The sequence below is a fragment of the Mixophyes fleayi genome, chromosome 5 (assembly GCF_038048845.1).
Source record: "Mixophyes fleayi isolate aMixFle1 chromosome 5, aMixFle1.hap1, whole genome shotgun sequence".
Lineage (NCBI taxonomy): Eukaryota > Metazoa > Chordata > Amphibia > Anura > Limnodynastidae > Mixophyes > Mixophyes fleayi.
In genome coordinates, this window is record NC_134406.1 from 54,129,814 (window position 1) to 54,141,978 (window position 12,165).

Here is a 12,165-nt window from a genome sequence, read left to right on the forward strand (position 1 = left end):
TAACACAGAGCGCTTTCCCCCTAAAAAATAGAAAACGTCCAAGTTGCAGTCTATTGATGTCCAGATTAGCCTGTAGATCTGAAGGAAACACTTATTCCAGATCACACAGCCACATACATTATGTGTCCCAGGTGAATTCAGAAAAGGGATTATTTAGTAGGATTTATTAAGAAAATATCCCTCGGACGAATGGCAAAAAAAATTGTTTCTTTCTTCCTTTTTTTCTTAGCGGAAACCTAATAAAAGTTAGAGAGGGGAAGGACACTCCCCGTGACGTAAAGGGAGGCAGATCAGCCAATAGGAAGCGCCCCCCAAATCCTTCTGCCAGCAAGAAATATAAGAGCTCAGAAAGTTTGCATCAACTCAGAAACACGTTCGCGTCTGGGGACAAAGTGATAGGGCTGGGTTTTATTTGTGGATACAGATCTTGCCCCCCCCTTGGAGAAGACTTTCTCGTTTTGCGAGGTGCTGATTTCTCGGGAGATCGGTTGGGACAGTCCCCTTCCCTCTGCCCGGGTTCTTTCTCTCCATAGTGCTGGTAGAAAATGATGCAGGAAGAGTCAAGCTCCCCGGTCTCCCCCGTGGACAGCTTGAGCAACAGCGAGGAAGAGCTTGACAGACAGCAGAATAAGAGGGCATGCAGAAAGAAGAGATCTGGTAGAAAAAACCCCGAGGACCCAGAAAGCCCAACCTCTGTGAAAAGGAACAAGAAGGCCAGCAGCACAGGCAGCAGCCCCCAGTCTTTTGAGGAGCTACAGACCCAGAGAGTCATGGCTAATGTAAGGGAACGCCAGAGAACCCAATCCCTCAACGAAGCCTTTGCTGCCCTGCGTAAAATCATCCCCACCCTTCCCTCAGACAAACTCAGTAAAATCCAAACACTCAAACTGGCATCCAGATACATTGATTTCCTGTGCCAGGTTTTACAGAGCGATGAGCTGGACTCCAAAATGGCAAGTTGCAGTTATGTGGCTCATGAGAGGTTAAGCTATGCGTTCTCAGTGTGGAGGATGGAGGGAGCATGGTCTATGTCTGCATCTCACTAACAACTCTCACTTCACGCAGCAAAGATACACACACAGGTAAGCCCCACTTTCGTGCATCAATTTATCCCCTGTGCACACTTTCTTAGATTTGTAGACGCTTCTCTAGTGTTCTACACTGTTAGCTCACATCCAGCTTCCATGCGCAAACCTTGGAGACACACAATGTTAGGTTAGATCATAGAGAAGGGGCCTAGAAAAGGGATCTTAATGAAACATGGGGAATGTGAAGTACTTCTGTAGTCCTGACCTAAGCTTCAAAAACACACAACGCAAACATTGCTGTCATTTCTAGAGTGATGCCTGTGGCTACAGCTTTTATTTTCATTACAAACCCTTTCATTTTTACTAGTTTAGGATCTGCGAGCCTTACTACTAAGTAGGTTTGGTTAATGCAGTCAGTATAGTCTGCCTGTCTGTTGTATTGCTTTCTGTGACTTGTGCAATGCATTATTTACTCCCCATGTTTTCTATAGCAGTTCATAAATATACATCCTGTTTACCAAACCGTTATTTACATCCTCTACTTACATTACATACCACTATCTACATCTTATACTCTATATACAAAACCGTTATTTACACCCTCTACTTACATACCACTATCTACATCTTATACTCTATATACAAAACCGTTATTGACACCTTAAACTCTATATACAAAACCTTTATTTACTATCTATCCTTTCTCTTATCCTTTCTCTTATTCCTTTATTTACATTCTTTACATTCTATTATAAACCGTTACTTACATCCTTTCTATACACAACCATAATATACGTCCATTACCTCCCATGCTAAACCGTTAAGTACACCTTTTACTAAACCGTTATTTACATCCTATACTTTATGTACTAAACCGTTACTAACATCCTGTACTCTATACTAAACCGTTATGTCCATCCTATACTAAACGGTTTATACTAAACCGTTATGTCTATCCTATACTAAACGGTTTATACAAAACCGTTATGTCCATCCTATTCTAAACCGTTATTTACATCATATCTTTTCTGTACTAAACCGTAACTTACATCCTGTACTCTATACTAAACCGTTATGTCCATCCTATACTAAAACCGTTACACTAAACCGTTATGTCCATCCTATACTAAAACCGTTATTTACATCCTATACTCTCCTTAAATTGCTATGTGTATCCTATGCTCTCTATAGTAAACCGTTATTTTCAATAGTTCCTGCTCTATTATAAACCGTTCTGTACATCCTCTTTTAAACCGTTCTGTACATCCTATATTCTCTATATTAAACAGTAGTTTTCCTCCTATAATATCTGTACTGAATCGTTATTTACATGCTATACTAAGCCGTGTTTTCCACCTCAGCATGCTGCTGCCCCACAAGCTATACGTGGAGGTCTAGCCTTTTCTCCCCTAATTCTGCTGTCAGCATGTTTAAAGGACCCCAACTTTATCGCAACATAAGTGGTATAACCCATGTGTGCATGTGTTCTCTTCCAGATGAGACTGTTTCCAATGGAAGAGGTAATGGACAGCCTAGAATCCGAAGCTGGATACCTATAAAAGCAAAATAAACAATCAGCGAGGATTTTCATCCATTGGAAGAGCTGGCCAGACAGGGCGTGGGGAGCACTTATAGAGCAGAAAGTAACACGGACGCAGGCCTGGGACAGTGACCACACAGCAGACTGATTGCAGGGTCACCACTACTTTTTACATTCTGATTCGAGTGTGAACAATCTCTAATCTGTATTTTGACGAAGAATGTTGGAATTTTCCTTTCTTTTTCATTTCCATTTTTTTTTTAAACTGTTTTTTATTGCATGCATTCCCACCAGTCGTGCCTTTGAAGCCACTTAAAAGGAACGTTCCCCATTCTTGAACGCTACTAATGAATCTCAAAATATGTTTTTATAGGAGAAAAAAAAAACTATTTTTGTTATTTGAAACTTGGTTCAGAAAACTGTTGTGACATACCACCGGCTGCATCTTTTTTATCCTTTCTATGAGATACAAAGTTAACATTTTATTTATTTATTGATCCATGTTTAAAAAAATGCAGCTAGATCAGGTGTCTAAATGCATTCATATTTTTATGGTTGTTTTGTAAATATCATTGTATAATATTTTTCTGCAATAAATAAATATGAATGAAGAAACTATTTGATCTGTATTCAAACAAAAAAAATTGACATCGTTAATCGAAAATACAGTACCTGCTTGTTTAGCTGTAAAGACGCCCAAGAGAGAGGGGTTAATGTAAACAAACTGGGCATCAAAACTGAAATAAACCAGCTACTGACAGACGCAGACCTTATTTATTGAGACAGGCTTATTATTCTACTTTCCTTAGCTGGGATTCAGCGAGGATTGCTGCCTTCCCTCATCAGGGCACTAAATAATGTCAATAGGTGGGAGATATGCGGAGCAGGTCATTTTATCTACTGCCCTAACAGGCCCAAGTTCCTAACTTAAAAAGAGACTTTTCCTTTTTGCTTAGTTAGGATTGTAGTGTAGAATGTCACACTTTGTTGTACAATTCTACAGGGTAATTTGTGCTGGTCTTACCAAAACAAATATTAGAGGCACTGGTCACAGAGCTATTATCAACTGCTTTAGCATGAGTCCAAAGCAAACAAAATTCTTTATACGCGTTTACACTACTCAATTAAAGGACAGAGAGATAAACAGATCAGTGCGCAAAGTTTTTAGCATAAACGATCTTCAAATAAATTAAATTGGAATGCAAAAATATCTGCATTCACCTATGTGTATATATTTAATGTTTCTAAGTAAAAAAAATAAATACGCTTTGTCTCTAGAAAATAATCAGATATATTACAAAACAAATGCACACGAGTATATAAGAGGAAAGTGTATGCAGTAACTAAGGATATATTTTATCATGCACTAAGTAATTTAATGTGTTAAATATAAGATACACACTGATGTAGACAGACGCACATTTTAATGTCTAATATCGTTGTTGTTACAATAGTAGAAGGAATACATTGTATTTAGTTTACTCAAATAAATTGTATTTATTGTTTCTAAATAAAACGTTACAATGATGCTTCACAGATTTATATTACTACAAAAAAAGTGAAATAAGATTCTGTAGTTAAAGTTTAGGCGATGCGTTGGGTAAATGTACTATTATATCTGTTTTCCAAGGGAGATTTTTTTTTTGTTTGCATAACCAGACGTTGGGGGATTCTAGTGCCCCCAGTGTTTTTGTTTCCACATATTGGTATGTATTGCTGACACTGCATTATTATGAATTTAATATTGTGCATATCTGAGAGCTGTTCATAATGTTTACAGAAGAAAGCCAGCAGAGTTTGTTTTTATTATGGGATTAACGAGCACTTTGAAAATTGGATTGAAGGTTAGGTGGTCTGCTTCGAAAAACAAGGGGAAAGGAACTGAGAAGAACAGGGTAGAGGCACAGCCCTGGAAAGAACAGACACACTAGGTTCAAACCTCAAATAGATTGTTATTGTGGGCAGATACATATCTTTAATATGACAGGAGCAACATTCCACCAGCATAAAAGTTTATATTGCGCACAAATTTGTGCTAATGTGCGCAGACTTGAGGCGCAACAGAAATATTAAGTAAAATAAATACATTTTCTACTTTAAATTTGCTTATATGTTCAGAAATTGCCATACTTCAATTTTTTATTGCTACAATATTAATCTTGGTATGATGGGATTATGGTTTGAACCATCTTTTCACTTACACACAAATATAGTTTAGAGATCTAAAGCATGCATTGAACACACCTATACTACTTCCAGCAGTGTTTGTAGAGACAGTTTCAGCCATAGAATGTAAGGTCAGGTATTGACTCATATATTGTTTGTATATATATATATATATATATATATATATATATATATATATATATATATATATATATATATATATATATATATTTATTTATCGTGCTCTACATATTAAATATGCATGATGCCAGCCAAGGAGGCCAGGTGCAGACCTGTTTGGCAATCAAGTGATTAAAACAGCAAAGTCATCTCCTCGGTAAAACATGAGTAGCTTTGCATTTAAGTACTAAATTAAATCAAACCAAGCCTAGGTTCATGGTAACAGTGGTCGTTAAGATAGAATTTAAGCACATGTTTACAGAAACCTTATCCCCAATCAAACACTTCCTTCTTTAATGAACCTTCACCGAGGATGCAGCTAAAACTAACTACAGTTTATACCCTGCATTTAAGGTCCATGAATCTCCAAAAGGTCTAGAGCACTTGCATGTAGCTAAACCAAGTCACTCCATTGTTTTGATGAAGCCACAATGTTTTGCAACCCAAGACTCCAGCACTCTGCAAAATCCGCATTTCCAGGAGACTTTTGGTATTCTGTAGGAAACTAAAGCATTTTGCACATTCTTTGGTTTGGCAAAGTTGGAATAGCTATTTTCTGTAAGTCCAGTATCAAATTCGTCTTAAGCATATGATTTCACTTGAAGTCCTGCCCAGGAATCTTTCAAAGTGAACATTTGTCCTACTCTCATGATGTAAGGCGGTTTCCCTGCATCTGTAATTTTAAGAAAAACAAACGTGCAAAGAACAAATGCTACGGAAAAGCCAAACAAGGCAGCAGAAATTAAAGAGGCTCACCTGTGGAGTGTGTCAACAAGGCTTGGACCTGCTGGTGGAAACAAAACTGGTAGGAGACATAGCTTCTTCTAACCTACATTAGCCATAGTCATGAATGACAGTCATTGTAATGCAGTGCATAGCAGGTTGTTAACACAAGGTTTCTTCACAAAAATACATATAAATCAGTACAAATGAATAGTTAGACGTAATAAAAAAAAGACTAATAAGAAAGATTTTCAAGAGATTAATGCGTCCTTTCTTGCAGACGTAGATCCAGTAGCTCTTCAGCTGTTCTGGAAGTGCAAGTTCCTGAATGTCCTACTAGTCAGAGGCATGCTGGGACTTGTAGTTTAAGGGCACTTGGAGAGCCATATGGGCTTACGATTGCTTTCTTATGGAAAAGGGAGTAGTAATTAGTGTATAGATACTTTAGTTTTAACACCAAATTATATTAACAGATAGTTAGGATTAAATAAATTACATTTTATTCTATCTATCTATCTATCTATCTATCTATCTATCTATCTATCTCTCTATCTATCCATAGATGAAGACAATTGTGAAGTTTTAATTGCTTGAACACTGAGTACCTTATGTAGTGTTGGATGCAATTTCTGTATAAAACGCAGGTGTAAATTGCACCTCAAAATAAGACATATCTTACATAGTGTGTGGAGTCACCATTATCAATTTATAACTTATACAAGGGTTAGAGCCCCCCGATACAGATACGTTTCCTGACAGGTGCATATGCGCCCAGGTCTACAATGGACGCATTTGCTTGAACATGCCTTTATTGTACTTTATCTAAGCTTGCATGCCCCTTACCACCCCATCATCCGCATCTGTAAGCTAAGGAGACCTATACACAAGATACCACTGACTCTGCGTACAAATTTAAGTGTAACTCTTTTCTTCTGGGCATGGACAATGGAGAAATTCAAATTTTACTCAAATAGACTTGTGTCCAATTCTTCATGAGGTCCTGAAAGCTTAGTGTGCTAAATAGGGGTGCAGGGTCATATGTTTGGGGAAAAAACATGATATAACACTTTCCTAAACTGTATTTAAAGGAGGGGCTGAGCCTGAGAACATTTGATGTAGTTTAGACTAAGCAGAACGTATTGTAAACAATAACAGCTATGAGGAAGGCCATTATTTAAAAGAAGGGATCTGTGCTTATTTTAATTGCTTTTCGTTTTAATCTCACGAACAACAAAATGGACTTGGTAGTAAACATCTTTATAGGGTTTATATTGCATTAACTATTGGCAAGTAACGGTTTTGCGGATTCAACCCTCTTAACGTTCTCTGCAAATCAAAGCTCGTATTCTTTGAAGAAGGTGTGTAATTGGAGTTTGAGGCATGCCTGGAATCTCCAGATGTCTATAAAATGAGACAGGGCATTTGGCAGGTCACGTGAAGGTGGAGCAGGTTAAAATCACTAGCACAAAGTCCCCTTTTACTACTGAACCATTTACAAGAAGTGCACCTGAAAATCATAAACATGCACTATGCTACAAACTTATGTGTGTATGTATATATATATATATATATATATATATATATACATATATGTATATATATATATATATATATATATATATATATATATATATATATATATATATAGCCTACGTGTTTGTTTTTATAATACATCTGACAAAATTAGGGTTCAGAAAACCATGGAGACATTCAATTTACAAAGTTACTAAACACTGGTGTACTATGTAGTCGCCCACAATGAAGCATGTACAGTGTTTATCTTAGTTTGTGTGTCTGTATATTCGCTGTACACATACATCACTATCGATCACCCTTGATTTTATTCAGCAGAAGATAAAGAAAAAGTCGCAGTTTAGCCCTTATAATTTATCTCTAGCTGTAGTTTAACTGTCGTTGAGATGAAACCTTTGCCTGCTATATACATTTTAATTATCTGCTCCTCATATTCTCACTGAGCATGATTTAATTTAAAATGTCACTGTTCTGTAAAGGCCAAGCATCGCCCAGATACCTGTGACCAGGCACTAACATCCCTGTGTGAGGGGATTTTGCTTTTCTTGGGCACAGTGCTTGGTGCACAGAAGATCCTTGTGAAAAAGTTTAACAGGTACCTGGATGGGATTTTTACTTTGACCAGATGTTAGCGTTTTTCCCTAAAATTGTCACGTGAAATGAACAGATGTCTAAGTTGCTAGTGGAGCTGAGCCACGCCTTCCCACACAACCAGAGCCCTGACATAGCTCACATTGCTGCTACGGGCCCTCTCTGCTCTAAGCTCAATGTGCTTGTATGGTAGAAAAGGGCTCAGAAACCTAGCATGCATTATTTATCTCTGCTGCTGCTGCTGGGGCAGCATCGCCTGGCACACCGCAAAAACGTTTGATCCTCAGGAAAGTATCGGATCACAGCTTAGGACACCGTGAGACTAATCAATTGTTCCTTTGAAAATGGTGCTGGATGACAAGAACCTGGGAGGAATGTCCCCTCTGACAGATCTGAGATCTGCAAGCGTGGAGTATGAGCTGAAAGACACGCGGTATGGTGTATATAATGGTGTATATGGGTCCTGCAGGTTCACTCCTAGATGCTACCGCTGGCTGATATCCCTCTGAAGGGCTGCTGAAATACCAATGCAATCATTTGGAAATGTAATCACAAGTCAAGGATTTAATTCTGTCTGCCTGTCACTCACACACTTTGTCCCTTTACACTAAATTAGCTTCCTAAAGTCATAAAAATTGCCTTACAAATATGTTAAACGCTTTAAAAAAGTAATGGACATTTAATTTTAAATGGTCATCCGTACATGGCTTTCATCATAAAAATGCATACACTTGAATAGTTGCTTTAAAAGCAATGCAGCTATTTTATATATATATATATTTGCAGATAATTTATTTTTCATTAAGTGAGGATCAAATCTGCCTGCAGCAGAATTTGGCAACACCTTTTATGATATAATGATTCTTTGAAAATGTTGTTATATACAAACTGATGTCTGGAGCTTTTGCCTTTATTATATTACAGTGATGCTCTAATCCTAAAAAACGGTATACACTTTAATATTACAATATAAATAAAGGTTTGTTCAAGCAGATTAGTTTAAGCTTTTCAATAGAATACTGTATTCTTTGCAATGTTATTCTCCTGTATGACTGCAAGCAGCGTGAACAGTGATTTATAGACGCTAATACAGCTCACACATACTATAACTGCACAGCTGCTTGTAGTGTAAAATACAGTGGATAGCTACACCATGTATTACAACATACATTTTATGTGAATTTATATTAATTCCTTAGCATAAAAGTATTATTTTTATGTTTGTCAGCTGGAGAACTTTGCATGAAGAATAACGCAAATTTGTATGTAATAAACAAATGTGCTCTGTACTCTTAGCTCTAGAGAAGATTAAAACTTCCCTAAGGAACCTAAACCTAAATTAAACTTTAAGACTGTGGAAGAATATACATAGTGACCTGAAACGTTTATTTTTTTTTTAAATAAGCGTAAACAAGATATGAATGAGTTGTAAGAAATATATCTGATGAACATTGCTGTTTGATGCTTTACCTATTTTGTAGGTGAATAGCTCATATATTTCAAGTTACATTATTAACTCCTTACTCTTACCTATGTCAAATGCTTATTAAGCTTAATAAAAACTGGTTAAATAATACACAGTAAGCGATTAGTGCATTGTTTACTGTGAGTGTCCTATTTATTGTGAAAATCTCAATAATTGAGCCTGTGTTGATGGTTGAATAATTGCACTTATATGAACCCTTGAGATATCTAACATGTCTATTGACAATGTTACGTGTTATCTGAAGTGCTTGTTGATATACTAGCTAAATTAGTGTTAATTTCAAACAGACTGCTAACTCCTCTAGGGATTAAGGCTGACTTTATAGGACTGCACAGTCCCTATAGATAAACACCTGGCTTCACAATGAAACGTGTTTGCAGGAATACAATAATTGATCATAAATGCAAAAGCTGATTGACAGAATATTGCCAATGTTTTTGTGATTGATGATTAGCTACATAATTTCAAAAGTATTAATTGTTACAGAAGATGATACATATTGCCAAATTCAGAAACCTTTCTCATATACATTCATTTTTAATATGGCCTCTGTATCCTGAATTTAACTGCATATTTGTGTTACCCTCGTCTACATGTATGATAGATAACAGTACAAAGTTTCAGGTGTGTGCACTGCCAATAAAACACCTTGATAAATTGTGAATTACTTGAGTCTTATATTCGCTTTTTTCCAAACCTCACATAACATAATACATTATTTCACAGGTGTGACAGAGCTCCTCAGTTTAAATGAGAGATACGCATTATAGATAGGTGAAATATGACATCCCAAGAGTATTGTCATTTATGTAAAAAGTCCTTTAAAGCAGTATAAATACCATAGGTAGGTGGGAAGATAGATTGATAGATAGATAGATAGATAGATAGATAGATAGATAGATAGATAGATAGATAGATAAAGAAAGAAAAAAAGAAAGAAAGAAAGTAAGGAAGAAAGAAAGAATAAAGTTCTATGTACATTTTTATTTTATGTATTCTTATGTATTCCCACAGTAGTAAGGTGTGGCTATTTAGCTGCTATGCAAATGAAAGTCCCAGCATGCACTGCCAGCCAGAGGTTAGAGGCCGGGAGTACTTGTAGAGACTTGTAGTCCCACCACATAGGCTGCTGCCTAAGTCTGCTTCAATATTTCCCCAAGTTTACCAGCCATTTATTAGTGTTTTGCGGTATAAAATAAGTGGAAGTGCAGACAATCTCTCTCTCTCTCTCTCTCTCTCTCTCTCTCTCTCTCTCTCTCTCTCTCTCTCTCTATCCCCTTCCCTACCCTTTCCTAATTTGCACAAGTCTGCTTCAACACCTTCCCTATTTTATATTGTACTAGTGTATTGCGATATAAAATATTTAGATGTGCAAATACTCCCTCCTTGTATTTCGTGCTCTCTCTCTCTCTCTCTCTCCCTATAGTTCAGATATACTTTATCTCTCTTGCTTTCCCTCTCTCTCTCTCTCTCTCTCTCTCTCTCTCTCTCTCTCTCTCTCCCTCTCCCTCTCCCTCCTTCCCTTTCCCAATTTGCCTAAGTCTGCTTCAACACCTTCCCTATTTTATATTGTACTAGTGTATTGCGATATAAAATATTTAGATGTGCAAATACTCCCTCCTTGTATTTCGTGCTCTCTCTCTCTCCCTATAGTTCAGATATACTTTATCTCTCTCTCTCTCTCTCTCTCTCTCTCTCTCTCTCTCTCTCTCTCTCTCTCTCTCTCTCTCTTTCTCGCCCTCCCTATATTCTCTCTCGTTCTGAGTGAGTGGGGAGATAAAATATAAGGGAGAAGTGAGTGAGAGAAGAGAAAGGAGAGTATAATAGATATGTTGATAGAGAGAGAATTTGCATATATGACATTTATACATTGAATATACTATGAAGCACTAGTTACAAATTGAATGTAAATATAAGTTACGTGTATGTGAAAGTACAAGTGTTCTTCTGATTCGGAAATAATCTATGCAATGAAAGCTCAGTATTTTGAATCAAATTCCTGCCTTAAAACCCCCCAAAAAAACTGAGTTGTATTTTAAATCAATCTACTTTATTGTTGCTGAGGGAATTAAATACATTGTGAAACAATGTCACGGCTCATGAAATAAAGCATCAACGTGTGATATAAAGATTTGGATACAGTGGGTGTGAATTAGTCCAAGCTAGTGTCACCAGGAGTGCACCTGTGCTATATCCAGTGTACAGTACAGCCAGTCTTCAGAATCTAACAAGTTCCACGTGTTTCCAAGCGGGAGAATAATTATAATTGTAACACAGCAAAACGCTGTGCTATGATTTCTGTTTTAAATGGACCGTTTATTCTTACTAATAAGTGTCTATATCCTTCTAAGCACCGCAGTTTGATCTAGAAATTTAATTGTGAAAAAATATCAGTCTGAGGACACTTGTCTCATATCTCAGAATGATACATTACACTGCTTAATTCTGACATCTTCAGATAAGTCCTCTCAGTTGAAACAAAACAATGGTTTCAATATCAGCTACAGTCCGGAGTTTGCCAAACACGCACGATTTGTGAGCCTAAAAAGACTCATCTAATTTAGATAAGGTTAGAGACTGTATTTATGTTACTTTTTCATATACATAATTGTGAAGCTCATAAATGACAATCAGCGCATGACTTACTGTAGGTGAATTCTATTTTAAACTAAAATAAATGTAGATTTAGATGACATTAAAGGCAGTACAATTTAAATGCTTTGATCAATTTCATCTATTTATACCAATATAGAGCTAGTATATTAGAATATAATTTAACATGTGTATTACTAACATTTCTGTAAAAAGTCATGAAGTTTTTAATTTGAACAAGACAGTATTTAATGAATTCTAACTTATAAAGGTCATACTCTTTATCAATATATGTCAGATTGCCTTAGCAATAAGTGCACAATGTT

At 36.6% G+C, this 12,165-nt stretch overlaps 1 protein-coding gene across 2 annotated transcripts; it reads left to right on the forward strand.

The window, feature by feature from the left end:
* The first annotated feature begins 342 nt into the window (after positions 1 to 342).
* LOC142158332 (twist-related protein) lies at positions 343 to 3,183 on the forward strand. 2 transcript variants are annotated; one of them, XM_075212210.1, is made up of 2 exons: positions 343 to 1,082; positions 2,525 to 3,183. In XM_075212210.1, the coding sequence occupies exon 1, from the start codon at positions 546 to 548 to the stop codon at positions 1,044 to 1,046; it is 501 nt and encodes a 166-aa protein (XP_075068311.1). In that variant the 5' UTR covers positions 343 to 545; the 3' UTR covers positions 1,047 to 1,082; positions 2,525 to 3,183. The 2 variants fall into 2 exon arrangements, with proteins under 2 accessions (XP_075068311.1, XP_075068312.1); XM_075212211.1 differs by having other exon boundaries at positions 343 to 953.
* Positions 3,184 to 12,165: the final 8,982 nt, after the last annotated feature.